Source organism: Balaenoptera acutorostrata, chromosome 20 (genome assembly GCF_949987535.1).
Source record: "Balaenoptera acutorostrata chromosome 20, mBalAcu1.1, whole genome shotgun sequence".
NCBI lineage: Eukaryota > Metazoa > Chordata > Mammalia > Artiodactyla > Balaenopteridae > Balaenoptera > Balaenoptera acutorostrata.
In genome coordinates, this window is record NC_080083.1 from 42,174,316 (window position 1) to 42,193,661 (window position 19,346).

General features: G+C 46.5%; 1 protein-coding gene across 3 annotated transcripts in view; it reads left to right on the forward strand.

Moving 5' to 3' along the window:
- The window catches only part of EZH1 (enhancer of zeste 1 polycomb repressive complex 2 subunit), a 32,636-nt gene extending 13,323 nt beyond the window's left edge, over positions 1-19,313 (forward strand). For 2 of the 3 annotated variants that reach the window (XM_057536283.1, XM_057536284.1), the window contains exons 5-21: positions 849-968; positions 2,675-2,795; positions 4,563-4,739; positions 5,823-5,925; positions 6,378-6,541; positions 6,916-7,007; positions 9,281-9,461; positions 9,710-9,906; positions 11,646-11,737; positions 12,655-12,695; positions 13,174-13,299; positions 14,320-14,498; positions 14,991-15,086; positions 15,496-15,577; positions 16,041-16,121; positions 16,536-16,620; positions 16,904-19,313. In XM_057536283.1, the coding sequence (XP_057392266.1) occupies positions 849-968; positions 2,675-2,795; positions 4,563-4,739; positions 5,823-5,925; positions 6,378-6,541; positions 6,916-7,007; positions 9,281-9,461; positions 9,710-9,906; positions 11,646-11,737; positions 12,655-12,695; positions 13,174-13,299; positions 14,320-14,498; positions 14,991-15,086; positions 15,496-15,577; positions 16,041-16,121; positions 16,536-16,620; positions 16,904-16,964 (1,998 nt within the window). In that variant the 3' untranslated portion in view covers positions 16,965-19,313. The remainder of the gene's footprint in view (positions 1-848; positions 969-2,674; positions 2,796-4,562; positions 4,740-5,822; positions 5,926-6,377; positions 6,542-6,915; positions 7,008-9,280; positions 9,462-9,709; positions 9,907-11,645; positions 11,738-12,654; positions 12,696-13,173; positions 13,300-14,319; positions 14,499-14,990; positions 15,087-15,495; positions 15,578-16,040; positions 16,122-16,535; positions 16,621-16,903) is intronic. The other variant, XM_057536285.1, reaches the window with a different exon arrangement.
- The last annotated feature ends 33 nt before the right edge of the window (positions 19,314-19,346 follow it).

The window sequence follows — 19,346 nt, forward strand, 5'->3', positions numbered from 1 at the left end:
CTCTTCCTTGAACTTAAGGGTTTTTTTCTGTATTTGTGATATTAGAAAGTAAGGATAATGGATACAGCTACTGTAGTCATCTTTGAATAACTAGGATGGTAATTGTTCTCCTCAGTTAATGAGTATAATCATGAGTTTTTCATAGAAAAATAAGACATTTACTGTCTACCTTCCTGGGCTCTGTATACAAGCTTCAAAGCAACCTTTTTTGTGCCTTGTTTGGCACCTCCGCTACTTTGAAATTGGGAAAGGAATGCCATGGATAATGGATAGGAGTATATTGATCAAAGGGACATCCCTTTCTGTAAACTAAAAAATCATCCTAGTTTCTTATAGAGATAATATTTTTAAAATATAAAAAGCAGATAGTTTATTGAGAGCAACTTTCTTTCCCAAAGCAGAATGTGACTGTAATCTCTATACTACTTTGCTTCCCCCTGTACTGTCCCCATCAGCTATGCAGCTAAGTTGATGTCCACTGTCTTAAAGATTAAGTCTTCAGGAAATCTTCCTTGTCTTCCTCCATATCTCCTAGGACTCTCAGAGGCCCTTTGCTGTTGGGTTCAGCCTAAGGAGACCAGCAGTTTTAGATTGAGATAAACATCAGTTGAGTGTGGGAGGCACTGTGCTGGACTCTGTAGAGGATGCACAGGTGAATAAGAGAGAGTTCCTGCTTTCCACAGGTTTACACTTGAGTGGTTCCTTTTAGGAGCTGATTGTTACAAAACCCTCAGCTTATTAATTTGTAAGAATTAGAAGGCTACTGGGATCATTTTGGAAGGAAACTCCAGTTCTCTCTTGGGTTGTGTGCTTGCCCTTCCCTTTCCATGTCATTGCTTATATTTCAGTGTACCATAGAGAGCATTTTCCCGGGATTTGCAAGCCAGCATATGTTAATGAGGTCTCTGAACACGGTTGCGTTGGTTCCCATCATGTATTCCTGGTCCCCTCTCCAGCAGAACTTTATGGTACGTATTGAAAGCACCGTGGTGATTGTTTAAACTTAATGATTTTTTTTTTTTAAATGTTGATATGCTGGCACTTCTCTCAGGGTAAAGATTGTCAGAATATACTTAACAAGGCTTGGACCTGCAGAGCAGAACGTTTTTGTAATTTATTGACTCCAAAAAACACATATTGCAAGTTGTTCTAACTTGTTAGATTTTGTGCTCTCTGAAGTGTACCTCAGAATTGATGCTCGTTCTTTTTTGAATGAAAGAGACTGGGCAAGAGTCCAATTTTCCTTTACTACCTTGGCCCAATTTTATAACGTTATGTGCAGTTAAATGCAGTATAAATCAGATACTTCATTCAGCAGGTTGACAACTCCCTGCTGATGGAGCAAATCCTTTCTTTCTTTTTTTTTTTTTATTATTTGTGGCTGTGTTGGATCTTCGTTTCTGTGCGAGGGCTTTCTCTAGTTGCAACAAGTGGGGGCCACTCTTCATCGCGGTGCGCGGGCCTTTCACTATCGCGGCCTCTCTTGTTGCGGGGCACAGGCTCCAGACGCACAGGCTCAGTAGTTGTGGCTCACGGCCCTAGTTGCTCCGCGGCATGTGGGATCTTCCCAGACCAGGGCTCGAACCCGTGTCCCCTGCATTGGCAGGCAGATTCTTAACCACTGCGCCACCAGGGAAGCCCCGGAGCAATCCTTTCTTAATCCCCTAAAGGCAAGATGCTATAAAAGCAACTAAGATAACAGAGGTTCACATGGATCTACAATCCTTTAATCTGGGTCTTTATGCTGACTCCTACTAGGATTATTTGTGGTTCTGATAATCAGTCCTCTCTAAATATGATGGCAATCGCTTATCATGCCTGGTGACAGATAGCAGTTCTGCTGACTGGAATAGTGTATAGGTTTACAGAAGGAAATAATCTCTTAGAAGAAAACTTCAGAGTAATTTTACTTGATAGTTGGAGAACTAAGAATGACCGTTCTCTGCTGAACCAAAAAATAAAATAAGATGAAATAAAATAAAATAGAATAAAATAAAAATGATCCATTAGTATTGTTTATTGCCAGAAAATATACATAGCTTGTACTGCAATTGACTTTAGATTCCCACTGAGTGTGAGTAATATGAATTGTAATCATAATTTTTTATTATGTTTATCCGAGGTTGGTCTTAGTCTATATAATAGAATACACAAATACTTTATGGTTGCCAGTTTCTGTTATAAACATTCCAGTTATACTGCAGATTATACTCTTGGAAGCCTTCCTTTCATCTGCCTCTCTACTTATGAGAAGAATTAGAATTGAAGACCTTTTAGACTTTTGTTTATGTGATATTTGTACCTATTTCACAGTGATGTTTAGTGGATAAAATGAAGTAATAGATGGAATCACTGTGAAAAAGAAATGTGCTGTCAAATTCTAGGTGTTGGTGGAAATATCATTGTTAATATCCAGCTTAACATTTGGTAGTTAATATTCTCAAAGAGTAAAACTGACTTCTTTTTTTCTTCCAAGAGTAGCATTACCCCCTTCCATTTGAGGTTTTGTTGGCAAAACAAAATGGCCAGTCTTTAAAATGTAGTTAACTTTGTAACCAAAGGCATTTTCAGGGGCTTTAAAGCAGCAAAAAACGTTTGGCAAAGGTTCCTTTAAACAGGAAAGAGGAGCTTCACAGTGGATTCATGGAATGAATCACATCTGGTTTGATTTCAGGTAGAAGATGAGACGGTTTTGTGCAATATTCCCTACATGGGAGATGAGGTGAAAGAAGAAGATGAGACTTTCATTGAGGAGCTGATCAATAACTACGATGGCAAAGTCCATGGTGAAGAAGGTAGTGGTACTGGGCTCCTGGACTTTGTTAGGATGGTGCCTCTTATTTGGTGCATCATTGTCTTGCTTTTATCTGCTGCCTCATGGTGTATACACTGAAGATATTTCAATGTCACCACATGGCTGGGAGTAAACATTTTATACTACAAACACCCCTGTTAAATTTTAAAAGGAGTTGGGGGAATTCCCTTTTGGTCCAGTGGTTAGGACTCCGAGCTCTCACTGCCAGGGGCCCGGGTTCAATCCCTGGTTGGAGAACTAAGATCCCGCAAGACACGTGGCACGGCCAAAAAAAAAAAAAAAAGGAGTTGGGACATATAAAAGGATTGTATAGTAATCAGTGGCTAGAGAGAAAGTTTAGCGAACAAATAAGTTTGATCTTAGGAGTTTTCCATAAATCCATCCAAGGCTATGTTGTTCTTTGTTTCCCTTTCTGTGAGACTGGCAATGAGTATAACCTCTCTTCTTAGATCCAGATACCCCCTGGATCTCCCAGAAGTTGGTTATAATATTCTGACTTTCCTAAAAGTGTTACCAAACCAAACTTGGGTCTGCTCGCCCACGTGTAGTAAAGCCAATCTTCTGACACCAGGTTGGGGTGAAGGAAAGTACAGCATTTATTGTAGGGTGCCAAGCAAGGAGAAAAGACAGGTCATGCTCAAAGGACTGGAACTCCCTGATGGCTTTCACGGAAGGGGTTTTAAAGGCAGTGTGAGGAAGGGGGCCACGGGGTGCATGATCAGCTTGTGCCCAATTCTTGGATTGGTTGGCATCAGGGTGAAATTTCAAGCGTCATCAACTTTCTGGTTTCAACCAGTCTAGGGTCCACATACTTGTGGTCAGCAGTTTTCCTCTGGTGGGGGTCTGCTTCTTGTAAGACAACTTAGGAACATGTGTCAGGCCTGTATCTGTATCTTTCAGGGAACTGGGAGTACGGTGATTCTCCTACGTTGTAGGTTTATAGTCTAAACTGTTACCAGTTTCCCGGCCCAACAGCTATTCTTTGTTTCTACATCTTCACATTTCCTAATCGTTACCTCTTGAGCCAGCCTTTTGGTGACTCAGGGAAGACCTGGGAGACTAAAGCAAAAGCCTTTTACTTCAAAGGACAGGGACACAGTGGCTTGTATACGATTTCAAAAGCAAGTCATTCGTATTTAGTTGTAGTTCTAGAAAAGGCTGTTAGTGTGTAAGAAGGGGAGATAGGGAGAGACTCTCCATGGATTTGCAAACCAATAGCCTCACCTGCTCTTTTGACAGTTGTGGGTGCTGCTGTGATGCTGTTGAAATGCATTATTTATACACAGTGCCCCCTAGTGTTCAGAGGCTTTATTCTAAGTTGTAGTATAACGCCATATATTGATAGTATGATTTTTTTTAAAAATATGCTGTCTTTTGATTCAAAGAAGTCACTACCGACCCATCAGCAGCAAAACCAAGTACATTTTCATTTTATCATTCCTTCTCTGTCCCATTTGTATTGTTGGAACACTTTTGTGATATTTTGGACCATAAATACAGGTTGATATTACTGAGGAAGTGAAGACCCCAGTAAAAAGAAAGCCCATAACTGGAGTTCCCACTCTAGCTAGCTGAACTGTTGCAGTTGTATGAGCCAATCCAATTATTGTAATTCCCTGGTCGTCCACATAAAAATGTACATATATTATCCATCTGGGCCTCAGGAGTGAACACAGGAAAATCTTCCTAGGAGGACTAATGGAGTATAAAATGACCACTGCTCATCCATCTAAATCTTATATTTCAGAGATGATTCCCGGGTCTGTCCTGATTAGTGATGCTGTTTTCTTGGAGTTGGTAGATGCTCTGAATCAATACTCAGATGAGGAGGAAGAAGGGCACAATGACACCTCAGATGGAAAGCAAGATGACAGCAAAGAGGATCTGCCAGTAACAAGAAAGAGAAAACGACATGCTATTGAAGGTGAATAGCACGACTTCCTGATTCCACTCTGAAAGTGACAGTGAGAGGGAGGAAGGCAAAAACAGAAGTTTATTGCTTATTAAAGGCTGTTGGTGCTTCTCACTGGTCCACTTAAAAGGAAAATGTGTTCACTGACTAATGGTTTAAGATAGCTGTGATCTAGCTGAAGAAGAAAGTAGGAGAACTTAGTAATCATTGTGCATTTCTAATTACAAAAATAGTGTGTTTGGAAAATACAGAAAATTATAAAGAAAATAAAATTACCCTGTTATACTGCTACCTAGAAATAACCAGTATTAATATTTCCTTCTAGACTTAAAAAATGTATATATATAAATATACATATGTACACCTAAAATGGGTACTGTATTATATATCAATTATACCTCAATTTTTAAAAAATACATATGTAAATTAGCATGCATATATGGTATGTGAAATTGGTGTCACGCCACATATGTGTGTATTCACATACATAATTTTATACCCCTTTTTTAATCTTATACATCATGAGCATTTCCCCATGTTATTCAATATTTAATTATTTAATTTCACATTTAATTATACTTTATGTTATCTACTTATACTGTATGTCTAGACACGTAGTGTCTCTCTCTTGTTATAACGAAGTTATAGTATCCATCTTGTTCTTCAGCATCAGTATTATGGTAGAGTTCTTCTGTACTCAGGTCTCTCCACAGACACTTCTGTTTTCACCTCCAGATTCTGTCTGGGACTGTGGATTTTTTTTTTTTTGGCCACACCACACAGCTTGTGGGTTATTAGTTCCCCGACCAGGCCCTCGGCGTGAAAGCTCAGAGTCGTAACCACTAGAGCGCCAGGGAATTCCCCTGGACTGTGGATTTTGTTGTTAACATGTAGGTGAACCTGATTTCCTTATTTACTGGTGGCCTATTAGATAGGTCCAGGTAACATTGACCTTCTTTATTCCTAAACCATCAATGGTTAGGTTAACAGAGCAACTCTAATCAAAATGCTGTGACAAAAGGAAAAACGATTGAATAGCTTTGTTTGCATATTCTGATTATGGCACTCAGGAACTTTTTGTCATTTCTAATTCAGGCAACAAAAAGAGTTCCAAGAAACAGTTCCCAAATGACATGATCTTCAGTGCGATTGCCTCAATGTTCCCTGAGAATGGTGTCCCAGATGACATGAAGGAGAGGTAGGGAAAGCTGCCCCCTGCAGGCCATGTAGAGCACTTGGGAAAAACTTTCATACAGGCTTGTTTTTGGTTAATAAAAAGCCCCATTTCTGGTAAGTGCATTATGATTTGCCTACACTTCTGATTACCTCTGAATGCCCATTCCATATTAAGGGACATCGTTTGCTGGCTTTTCAGTAAGTCTGGGCAGAGAAGTTTAAAGATCTTGCCACTTTTCTGGAGAGTTACTCCAGCACCATATTTATCAAATCTTTCCCTCCCCTTACTTTCAGACACACGCCGAGCCCAGCATAATTACAGTGGTGAACCCACTTGGTTATACATCAAGACCTATAAAAAAAACGCCCGTTCTCCCTTGGCGGACCACTCGCGGATGACTCAGTACTCAGTCTGCATTTTCTCAGTGCAAACATTCCCTTGGAAGGAACTCTCACCTCTCTTTTCTTAACTAGGTATCGCGAGCTCACAGAGATGTCAGACCCCAATGCGCTCCCCCCTCAGTGCACACCCAACATCGATGGCCCCAATGCTAAGTCTGTGCAACGGGAACAGTCCCTGCACTCCTTCCACACGCTCTTCTGCCGGCGCTGCTTTAAATACGACTGCTTCCTTCACCGTGAGTGGGGCGGCCCTGAAATGCTCTCCTGTTTTCCATCCCCAGCCACCATTTATTTCAGTTTATCCGATAGAGTTCCCGGCTTCTGATCTGATGATGGTTTTACAAAGGGCCCATTCTCTTTTCTCTGGTTCAGTTATAGTGCAGTGCGCTTTGCATGGTCAGGACAGAACAACCAGCAACACAGTTGTCCCCAAGTACCCCCTAGCTTTGGAAGAAGTGTGTTGATGTCAGAAATGATTTGGTTTTGTGCACCTTGATGATAGCTGTTTATATCTAAATTCTCCTGCAGTAGCTCCCGAATTCAATTTTGTTCCTCCCCCTCCTGTCAAGTGGATGAACCATTGGCAACAGGACAGTTTTGTGTTTTCCAGCTTTTCATGCCACCCCTAATGTATATAAACGCAAGAACAAAGAAATCAAGATTGAGCCAGAACCATGTGGCACAGACTGCTTCCTTTTGCTGGTACGTTTTTAAGCTGTTCTGCCATTGTTAAACTTTGTTGAAAACTGAGCAGGAAATGGTCCTTGGGCTTTCCATCCCAGGAAACACAAACCAAGTGAGCTGGTACATAGCACCCTGGGGGTCACACAGTACAGATGAAACATGGCTTCTGCTCTTAAGGAGCTCCCAGTTACTGTAGCAGTAGGACTGTGAAGTTAGTCTTATGGAGTGAGGTTTGAAGAACATTGAAGGCTTTCTTGCTCTAGATATCAGCTACTCAGATTTCAGAGTCTGAAACTGTGTTGTTTGAATTGGAGCTGTATGTGTGTGTGAGACACCATTTTCTTTGCTGTCTCCCTTTAAATGCGTATAAATGTAGGAGGAATAAGACGTGAAGGTGCTGATGTCTCATGTGAGTTAATCAACCAGATGGACCCTTCCCCGATGGACAGACCTCATGCAGCGGCATAAAGTCTCCTGCATTCATGTGGGGAGGCAGTACACTGAGAGCTCGAAGGGAATAGGTTCAGTTGGACTTGCCAAAGACACAGTTCTGCTTTCTACACAACAGGGTGAGCTTAGGTAAAGAATAAAATACCTTGATAAAATTTCTGCTACCAATTAAAATGAGGTTATACAGCCAAGTGCCTCTGGGACCATCTTTAGTGGGATAATAGAAGGAAAGATGGTAGAGAGTGCCACTGGATAAAAATCTGGAAAATGTCCCATATGGTAATAGCAAAAGAATAAACAGACTTTATCTGATTTATTTTTTCCATAATATGTATTAATGCTTTCCTATGTGTCAAGCAGTATGCTGGCCCTTAACATATATTATCTTATTGTCATGCTTATAACAACATCTTGAGGTGGAGAAACTATAGGTTATAAAAGTTACATATTTTGCCTAAAGAGTGTTACTATGTCAGGGGTGTGGCAGTGAGGAAATTCAAGCTCTGGTCTAACTCCACAGTCCATGCTTTTTTTTTTTAACACCATGTCAACATACCAGCATTTATATAACTCAGAAGGGCATTGCCCTCTCCACAGTAGTTTTCCTGGAATCCTGTGTATGTCACATTGTAGCATAGGCCCATAATATCAGATTCAATTAAATTCAAAACTTCTCTCTTGGAATTTCTTTTAGGGCCTTCTGAATATCCTTAGTAATGGTAAACCTGTATCCTTTACTTGTAGATTTAGTTTTCAGAAACAGCTAGAAATCTTTGGAAACCAAGTCTGGTGAGAAGATAGATGATCAAGCTGAATGATGTTATTTGGTCTTTAAAAAAAACAAACAAAAAAACCAAAATAAACATAGCTATAAAGTAATGAAACAGTATTCTTCCAAGTTTAAAATACTGACTTGGAGGGAAGTTCCAAAATTAAGTAGTAATATTATACAAATTCAGGGATTATACATTTTCTTATTGAAACAGAGACAGTGTGGTAAAATGTAAAGAACAGTGAGGCCTGGAGACCAAGAGCCCTGATTCTTGTACCTACTCTGGAATAATTAACTACATGGTCTCAGCAGGTCCCTTCCCCTCTCTGAACCTCATTTTCTTTCTTTCTTTCTTTTTTTTTGGTTGCTTTGGGTCTTTGTTGCTGCACGCGGGCTTTTCTCTAGTTGCAGCGAGCGGGGGCTACTCTTCTTTGTTGCAGTGCCCGGGCTTCTCATTGCGGTGGCTTCCCTTGTTGCAGAGCATGGGCTCTAGGCACGTGCTTCAGTAGTTGCAGCACGGGGGCTCAGTAGTTGCGGCATGCGGGCCCTAAAGAGCGCGGGCTTCAGTATCTGCGGCGCGTGGGCTCAGTAGTTGTGGTGCACGGGCTTAGTTGCTCCGCGGCATGTGAGATCTTCCCGGACCAGGGATCGAACCCATATCCCCTGCATTGGCAGGCGGATTCTCAACCACTGCACCACCAGGGAAGTCCCTGAACCTCATTTTCTCATCTACAGGAGAATGTGTTCTCAAATTCCAGACAGCTAGCATGCAAATGAACGTAAGATACAACTCACTGGACAGTTGAAGATGCATAGATGCATCGATTATATCTTTATAAAGGTTATTTTATAGGGCAGCTCTTTTGTGAAGAGGTATAAGTTTGTAAGCTTTGGAATGTTTGTTAAGAACCTATCATGTGTTCATACTTATATGGTACAGAGAAAAGAAGGAAAAAGAAAAAGCATTGTTGCAAGTAAGCCCAGATATCGAAGATGGTTTGTGATGACGGGACCAATGTGGTGGCTCTGGGCCTGGTCCTGTTTCCTAACTGTGACACGGCCATTTCAGGAAGGAGCAAAGGAGTATGCCATGCTCCACAACCCTCGCTCCAAGTGCTCCGGGCGTCGCCGGCGAAGGCACCACGTGGTCAGTGCTTCCTGTTCCAACACTTCAGCCTCTGCTGTGGCTGAGACCAAAGAAGGGGACAGTGACAGGGACACTGGCAATGACTGGGCCTCCAGTTCTTCAGGTACAGTGAACAGAAAATGATCTCTTCTCTCCACACAAGGTAAACCCAGGATCATTGCCTAACGCCTAACATCACTACCTTTCTAAATTGTTCATTCTTTCCACATGTTCACCTGGAAGCAGCAAGGACAGGGAACATTTTTGTTCCTAACGATTCTGCCTTTAGAATGCAGTACTGAGTCTGTGGCGTACCACCGGTGACAGCTGCACTCCACCTTCTTCTGTTTCTCTTATTTCTTCCTCTCTTAGAGGCTAACTCTCGCTGTCAGACCCCCACGAAACAGAAGGCTAGTCCGGCCCCACCTCAGCTCTGTGTAGTGGAAGCACCCTCGGAGCCCGTGGAGTGGACCGGGGCTGAAGAATCTCTTTTTCGAGTCTTTCATGGCACCTACTTCAACAACTTCTGTTCAATAGCCAGGCTTCTGGGGACTAAGACGTGCAAGCAGGTACTGTCTGAAAGGAACAAGAACAAGCCACTCCTCTGGTGGCCCTTTTGCCTTTTTTTTTTTTTTTTTTTTGGCTGCCTTGGGTCTTCGTTGCTGTGCGCGGGCTTCTCATTGCGGTAGCTTCCCTTGTTGCGGAGCGTGGACTCTAGGCACGCAGGCTTCAGCAGCTGTGGCGTGTGGGCTCAGTAGTTTGTAGCTTGTGGGCTCTAGAGCGCAGGCTCAGCAGTTGTGGCGCACGGTGTTAGTTGCTCTGCGGCATGTGGGATCTTCCTGGACCAGGGATCGAACCTGTGTCCCCTGCATTGGCAAGTGGATTCTTAACCACTGCGACACCAGGGAAGTCCCCTTTTTGCCATTTTGTAAGACTGCCTGTCTGGACAAAAGCTGTCTAAGGCTCAGTCCTTCATGAGCCTGTGCTTCTGGGCCATGAGGTGGGTTTCCCAAACATGGGGCCTCCTGCAAATGCCAGGCCTAGCAAGGTTTGGGGATCTGCTCTCCTTGCTGAATTCTTATTTCTGTCTCTAGCCACTCTCTATGTCTTCTGGATGTTTCTACCCTCTTCAGCTTTTTTTTTTTTGGTTCTTGACTTTCTTTCTAAATGTGGACCCATTTCCTAGAAGGGACTCCTGGGTCTTTCTGGGGATCTTATCTTGCACTTCCGCTCCTGCTCCTGCTTCTGTAGCTGCAGCTGCCATTGCCCCCACCCCACCCCCCATCAGTCTTCTCAGTTGCTTTATTCTTCAAATGTTGAATCATCAGATTTTCTAATTATGACCCCTAATAGCTGGGCCTGGAACTTGTCCATCTCACTCACATCATCACTAGAATCACAATTTGATAGCAGCTACTGATACTCTGGAGGCAGGAAAAGCCTGCAGTGAGAAGACAGACTGAAGCACCGGGACAGGGAGTCAGGTGTTAGGGCCAAACTATCCAAAAAGAGAGGAACACCAGAGCTTGAGCCCTGCTCGCTTAGCTAGCTCCCTACCATCTGAAAGTGTCTCTGTGACGTGTTCTTCATGCTCCCTCTACTTAGAACAAATAGAATCATGAGCTGAAGTGCCGTTTGCTTTCATTTTGGAGCTCATATCTATTTCCCCAAGGCACAGGTTTTCTTGACCTAAAAATCTGCAGAAATGTGTGCAACACAATTTTAATGTGTATTTTCCCGAGAAGAAGATTCATAGTTTTCATGGAATCTCAAGAGGGCCTATAACCAAAAAGGAGAAGAAAAAGCTGAAAACGAATGCTCTAAGGGAAGCAGCACATTGAAAGGGAACCAGCCTTCCTGAAATGCTGTCCTACTGAAATAGTCAAGGCTCTGATATCTTTACGCCAACAGAGGGAGCTAGTGCTTAGCCGGGTGGTACCTCTGGTCACGTCGGACTCAGTCACACAAGGTACACAGTGCTGCCCTTCCTAAGAAGAGGCAGATACTGTTGGTAAGAATCGGCCCACTCAGGGCTTGGTAGGCAGAGCAGTAGATGAAAGCTACTGACCAGGAAAGCTGTACCTGTACTCAGTATTTCTCCTTCTCGAATCAGGATAAACACTTAAGAATTAACTTCAGAGCCAGTAACCCAATGTCCCAGGGCCACTCTATCTCTCGCTACTGAAGACGCTCAGTCATCTGCCTGTGAGCTCTCCAGAACTCTACCAAGCCCAGCACCTGGCTGGATCACTTATCTGACCGCTCAGGTCAAGGAGAAGTGACAGGTCCTGTTGGATTTCTCTTCCAGGTCTTCCAGTTCGCCGTCAAAGAATCACTTATCCTGAAGCTGCCAACAGATGAGCTCATGAACCCGTCACAGAAGAAGAAGAGAAAGCACAGGCAAGGGTCGGACGGGGGGCTTTCTGTGGCCGGGCTGTCCCTGTGCTCTGACCTCCCCTGGGACTTCCCTGCTGCCTCCCTCTTCAGCCACTGCCCATCAGTTCAGCGTCACCCAGCAGGGGGCCAGCCTTCTCAATGCTCCCTGTGGGTCTGTGCCTTGGACCAGCCCTTTCCTTGTCCCTCGATGCTGTGGATCATGAAATAACTGGTTTTCCATCTAAGCTCCCAGCCAGTAGGACGTGAGCTGGGCTCGTGGCTGAGGCCATTTCTTCTCACCGGGCTGTTAGTTACCACTGTGCCCACTTCTCAGCTCTGACCAGAGTTTTTTTTTGTCTTTGGTTTTTTTGTTTTTGGCATTTGTGTTGTTTTTCTAAGTTGCATAACAGCACTGTCTTCTAGCTAGTCTTTGCTTAGGGTTGGAAGGTTTTATTTGTCTTTTGGTTTTTTGTGTGTGTGTCTGGCACTCTGCCTGGCTTTATTCCCCGAGGAACTGACACCAGTTCTAGATGTAGAAGGAAATCCCTGTGGCTTCTCCCTTTCAACCTCCCCATCCAGAAATGCCCCCACATCTCCACCTCCCCAAAGAGAGGGAGGGCAGGGGAGAGGAGACAGGGAGAAACAATAGCATTTTAATAGACATAGAGGGTTGGGTTTTGTTTTGCATCTGGTTTTTGTTCTTTTACGTATGTTTGTTTATTGAGAGGGGTGTTGTTCGTGTCTAAATCTTGAGGCAGAGGCCAGCTGCAGGTAGGATGCACCCCAGCTTCCATGGACCAACGTCCAGGCCTCCTGTGAAGGGATTTGGGGAAGATCCCCAGTCATCAGACCGCAGTCCCTCAGAGCAGGTCATGTTATCACTTACCCGAATCTGCAGAGTTCCCCAGGGCCATGACCCTGAGCCGTACCATCTCTTGCAGGCTATGGGCTGCGCACTGCAGGAAAATTCAGCTGAAGAAAGGTAAGTTCCACCAGGGCGATCCGCTCAGGTCGCAGCCTGTGGCCGCCCCTCCCGCTGCCCCACCCATGGCTGCACTTGTTTACCCGGCACGGCCTCCGCGCACATTGCAGGTCCCCCTGCAGCAGCTGAGAGCAGCTCAGCTCCTCACTGCAGCCGAGAAGACCGCTTAGGAGGTAGAGTCACAGGCCTGTGGTCTCTGACTTTCATCGTGGGCCATTTGCCAGGTTCTAGGCTTCGTTTAGTGTTTCAAATAGCTGCCCTGTGATTGGACCATTTCCACACTCCCCACAAGGCAGATCACCCCATTGTAGCTTATGAACCATCACCTGTGATTGCTTCTCACTTCAGGTGCTAAATGTGTGTCCAAGGTTATGGTCAGAACAAGCCTCCTTTGAATGGGGGCAACTGGACCCTTGGGAGGGAGGGCAGCTCGGGAGTACGGGCACAGCAGTGTCCCGTCTGTTCTTTTCTCTCCTAGATAACTCCTCCACCCAAGTGTACAACTACCAGCCCTGTGACCACCCGGACCGCCCCTGTGACAGCACCTGCCCCTGCATCATGACTCAGAATTTCTGTGAGAAGTTCTGCCAGTGCAACCCCGACTGTAAGAGTTCTCTGTTTGCTGCAGTAGTCGGCCTCAGCATCCTAGGTTTCCCTCCCCTCTGGCCCCCACCCCCCAGGCCCTTTGCTGCTTACGGGCCTTCTCATATTCTCCTTGCTGTGTTTGAAGCATTCTCCAGGGGAAACAAGATACTTAAGATCTGGAAAAACCATTTTTTAAAAACCCTGATGTGTATGATTTAAAAAGCAACAATTACACAGAAATCAGCTGCTTTTCCAACTTCACCTTTCAGGGCAACATTAAGAAACATGGGAATCTTTTCCCTTAAAGTGCAAAAACACAGCCTCCCTTTCCAGGATCTTGTTTTACAGCATATACAGGTTACAATTCCATGTGTGTCTGTTTTAGTCTCATATCTGGAGTTTTAGCATCAGGTCAGTCTGGATGTCAGCAGAGCGTGGAACAGAGGCTCAGAGTGCTTCTCTCTCACGTCTTATCCCCGCGTGCCCTCCTCCACTCAAGGCTGAGCAGTATGACGGCAGCCCCCAGAGCTTGCAGACCTTGGTGCCCAGGCAGTGGTGCTGGAAGCACCTCCTAACCCAGAGCAGATATCAGTCTTAACCACAGTGGAGGGGTGGGTGTTCATGCTGGGAGGGCAGTGGGTGGAGGAGGATGATATAGAACGGATGCATTCTGAAATGATTCTTGTTTTGTTAGTGAGGATTTACCAGTGAAAAGCACTGATTTCTTCTTCTCTGGGGCACTCTCCACCTCCCTTCCAAATTCTACTAACAAAGCAGGGGAGAGCATTGTTAGGGAATCTCTAGGAAACGCATCTCCAGAGTTAAAGCTGCTTTTCTGACTTTCAGGCATGAATGTTGGTAGGCACTCCATTTTCTCTGAAAAACGCTTGAGTATGTGATTATTGGGAAGGCAGCTTCTCTCCTCTGTTGCCACATACCCTTGAACCCGTAACATGGACTTCCCCGCTGTCCCTTGAGTCAAACCCGAGCCCCAGCACTAGTCTGCTTCTCTCTCTACCCTTCCCTGCACCCCGCACAGGTCAGAATCGCTTTCCCGGCTGTCGCTGTAAGACCCAGTGCAACACCAAGCAGTGCCCGTGCTACCTGGCGGTGCGAGAGTGCGACCCCGACCTGTGTCTCACCTGTGGGGCCTCGGAGCACTGGGACTGCAAGGTGGTCTCTTGTAAGAACTGCAGCATCCAGCGTGGCCTCAAGAAGGTGAGGGCTTTTCCCAGGACTCGGGGCCAGATGGAGTGGGAAGGACCAACGATCCAAGTGACCCCTTTCTACTGGTTCCTTAGGCAGTTTTTACACCAGTGTCGGTAAATCCTAACAGACACACGCTTTCTGAGTTAACCAAGCGTTTGGTCCCCTTGAAGGATTAGAAAAATGATCCCCTGACCTGGCCAGGCTGAGAGGAGCAGAGAGGAGGGCCATGTCGTTGACATTGTCTGTTTTTACTGGACACCCACCGTGGGTTCCACAGGCTCAGGCCCAGGAGGTCCCCAGGGCTAGAGGAAGGGGTGTCACATCTCCTTTCACCACCTCCCACCAGAACACAATGGCTTAGACCCTTTTCTGTTTTCAGATCCTCTTACAGTTACTAGCTCTTTCCACCCTGCTCCCCGCAGCACACGTGCACGTCCAGCACACATCCCCCACTGGTTCGCACACGCCCTGTAGTCTGAGGTTTGACTCCCTCTTCCCCAGCACCTGCTGCTGGCCCCCTCAGATGTGGCCGGATGGGGTACCTTCATTAAGGAGTCTGTGCAGAAGAACGAATTCATTTCTGAATACTGTGGTGAGGTGAGTGCTATCGGTTTGGCCCACATTCTTATCTGGGGAGATACTGATGAGAAACCCTGATTTTCTGTGGGCCAGACTTCTGTGAATTAATCTCTAAATAACTCAGCTGAGTTCTCATGTGGCCTCTCGGGGGATGCCACAGAACGGTTTGCAGTCCTGAAACAAACCACTCTTTCTTGGACTTTTTGGCAAGTCAGGCTACACAAGGGGTACGGGCAGGAGATGCTGGTCAGCCTTAGTGCTGGTCAGCCTGGGCGGGTAGGGATTGGGAGGAAAGAAGCCGAGCTGTCCGTCCGACGATTCTCATCGTGGTCCTCAGTAAGCCCCCTCCCAGCCCTTTCTAGAGGCGGGGTGCGGTGCCCTGAGCAGACAGCCACTTCCGCTGTTTGTTCCTTGTCTGTCTCTGCAGCTCATCTCTCAGGATGAGGCTGATCGACGAGGGAAGGTCTATGACAAGTACATGTCCAGCTTCCTCTTCAATCTCAACAACGGTAGGGAGGCTCTCTCTCGTCCCCAGGTGGTCTCGGGCAGGTCTTCCTACCAGATTCCCCTGGTCGTAGTACAGGTTCAGGTCAGCTCTGAGTCTTCCAGCAGATGCTCAGAGCACAGTGGTGAGACTGAACTCAGAGACTCCATGAGCCACAGTTCACTTGCTTTGGGGGAACCTCCGTTTTCCGGGTTGTGTTTGTATTCAGAGCACCGAGCACTTACACCTCAGAAATCTCCCTCCCCGGTAGATGGGAGGGGAGGTATGTGCTTCCAGCAAGAAGAGGGGTACCCGTGGGGAGTGCTTCCACACGAGGCTGGTTTCTAGCTCCTGTGGGTGTTCTGGCTTCAGAGGCCCCCCTGCATTGTATTGTTTCTGTTACAGTTTAGTTGATTTCAGATTCAGGCTCAGGAAGCTGTAGAGTTGCCTGGTGAGCTCATGGTCTTCCTTGGTTTTACTTTATACAGATTTTGTAGTGGATGCTACCCGGAAAGGAAACAAAATTCGATTTGCAAACCATTCAGTGAACCCCAACTGTTACGCCAAAGGTGAGTTCCCAGTAACCTGGGAGGTGGGGTGGGAGTTGGATGCTTCATTTACTATGATTTCTATCCATTATTCAGTTTTTTTGATAGCTGAGTTATTTCTTTGTCCAAAGATAATCATGATTAACGTCTGGTATCATTCTGAGCCCCTCTCTCTCAGTTTTTTAATCTTTTTTCACTGAATACCTTATAAACATTTTCCCCAAAACATGAGTCTTTTAAAGATAATTCTTTCCCCCTGTCGCTAGCCAGAATAACAGATCTAAAAGCATGGAGACAACTACCTTCATGGAGTACTTTCTAATTCCACTTCATTTATGTTTTCACTGGGAATTTGGAGAAAATCAGCCCAGACTCACTACTGACTGTTGACTTGGAGTTAAGTAGGAATCTAGCCTTGGGTTTATCCTGTTTCAGTGGTCATGGTGAATGGGGATCATCGGATTGGGATCTTCGCCAAGAGGGCAATTCAAGCTGGCGAAGAGCTCTTCTTTGATTACAGGTGAGGCAGCCAGGAATAGTCCTAGGGAAGTGACCCTAGAGGTATAAGGGGTGGCTGTTGAAATTGATTTGGGGGCTTAAGGTGAGTGATATGGCTGAAGGAGAAGATCTCATGGTGGGCAAGGCTTTTTCTTTGTTCTGATCTCTGATGCCTTGCCTCAGAAGTGGGAGCCTTGTAAACTGCTGGTAGGGAGTGGGAGGGGAAGTGAAACGGGAGGGGACTCCATATTTTCAATCACAAAAGCCTTGGTAGTAACCTGGTTCCTCCTCCTGCTTTGGGACAGGTACAGCCAAGCTGATGCCCTCAAGTACGTGGGGATCGAGAGGGAGACCGATGTCCTTTAGGCCTCCTGGGCCCCTCGCCAGCACTTATGGTAGCGGCACTGTCCTGCTTTCATGCACACACCACTGCTGCCCCAGTTTCCTGCACTATGTGTCTCCCACACCGAGAAACCCCTACCCGCTCCCTCTGTAGTGAGGCCTCAGCTGTGTCCAGCGGGCACAAAACTGTCTCAGTGAGAGGAGAGACAGAGGCAGCTAGGGCTTGAGCTCCCAGGAGAGAGTTGCACAAGTGGGAGACTGATCTCAGGCCTCGGAGGAAGGAGAGCACAGGCTGGGGGCGGGTGACTTACGCTTGAGTTCTTATCAGCTACCCAGGCTGTGGGCCTCGGGAGTCAACTTGGATGGTTCCTAACAAGCATTAGCCTAACTTTCCAAATCAAGGGTCCTTCTGTAGTTGGGTTGCCAGCATATCTCTCTGTGGTCCTAAGACCTGGAGAGGACAGGCTAAGTGAAGTTTGGTACCTGGAATTTATGAGTGGTCAGGGTTAAAGGCGAGCCTGGCGGGCAGCACAGACCGAACTCAGAGGGGAGATGGGTCACCTTACTACCTCTTTCCTCCTGACAGGCTTCAAACTGAAAGAGTGTGGGTTCTAAGTAAAGATATTCAATGCTGGGAGAAGGAAAGCTGAGTGCCATCCTTCCACAGGCAGAGAGTGAGAACCAGCCTGACGACAGTAATTAAACTGCTAAGCTTGGGGCCCAGCAGGCTTTGAGAAGCCTTCTGTGTATACTCTGGAGATGGATAGACACGTTTTCAGATTCCCGGGAGCAGGTACCAGTGCCCTGTCAGCCCCTTCCAAAGTTCTGGCTTAGCGACTGCAGGCAGGCATTACGCCACCATTGAAGAACTGGAGGGGGTCGTGCAGCCTGGGTGTGATGCTCTGGTTCCCTGCAGATGTAGTTGTTTTCAGGCCTTTCATTCCCCTTAGAGGCTGGGCCCACAGGGTACTCTTCCGGGTACAGGGGTGCAGGCCTGGACTAGAGAGGGGGGAGGTTACTGGTTGATTACTTTCCTGTCTGTAGCCCCTGCTGTTGGAAAGGATGAGTCGACAGTATGTGTTTGGAGGTGGGCAAGGAGCTCCCAAATTGCGCGTGTTTGGGATGGCATCACGCATGCGGTGCAGACTGGCAGAGGGTATTTGAAGTGTCGAGAAGCAGGCCGGCCACCTGTGCCAGTTCGTGGTGCCCTTCTTTCTGGGATTCATGCAAAGCACTTTATTTCCTTAGATGGTCTGTAGATTGAGGTGGAGTTTGAGCTAAGGTCTCGGGGGTCCCTGCCCAAATCTCGTTCCTGAGGGAGGAGGGGGAAGGAGACAGTGGAAGACTCTCCTTCAGTTCCGTCTCATGTCGTGGTGGAGGCAGGAGGAGCTGCCTTGAAACAGAAGAACTGAGTGAGGATGGCACCGGCTCTAAGAGCTGCCCCTGTGTCTACGGCTGGTGCTGAGCTGCAGGGAATAAGGAGCATTGTGCTGGGGAAAAAGACATGGGCAGGTACAGACCGGCCTAGGGAGTGTTAGGTAAGGGAGCGGGCCTCTCCCTTCTCTCTGGGGAATTAGAGCCTCTCTTCCCCAGTCTGTGCTGACCACCCCCTTCCTGTAACCCCACTGGCTGTCCCGTGAAGCAAGGAGTAGGGTTCCCTCTGGCCAAACTGTCACCTAGGGATTTTTGTGGGACGTGCATGCGCGCACGCGCGTGCACACACACACACACACACACTCACATCCTCTCACTCACCACACTTGTGGGCACACATGCACTCAGCACTGAGCACACGCCTAGCTAGTTCCTGACAGAAGCCTCTTCCCACCAGACTGGGCCAGCCCCCACTCTGATTCTGAAATCTACATCTGCTGTGGTTTGTATGCATTGTGTATAGGGGACACCCTCTAGCTGGACTGTGGGCTCCAAATTACTCATAAATTATAGGGAAAAACCAGAGACAGATGAAGGAGGAAGAGTTAGGGCTGTCTGAAATGCCGGGGGCTGGCTATAAGGAGCAGATGGGGGAAAAATTACATCCAGCCTTTGAGAGGCTAGGCTGACCCCACCCTTCCCCCGGTGTACAGAATCACTGTGGTTGATCCCCTCCTTCCCCAGTGTCAGACCACTACTACTGCTGTTCCTCCAGCATTCCCATCCTTATCCCCTGCTATCCCCCACCTTTGAATGACGGGTCTTAACCCCTCCCCCTCAGACATGTAATGATGGATGGAGCAAGGTGGTGGGGACCGGCGGGGGAGGCTGGTATATGTGCGGCTCTATTGCCAGTGAATTTCACGCACTTTAAAGTCCTGTGGCTTGTGACCTCTTATCTGAATAAAGTGGTAGAATCCATTCTGGCAAGTTGTGTACTGTGTGCTTTGGGGTCCAGGGATGGACCCTGGA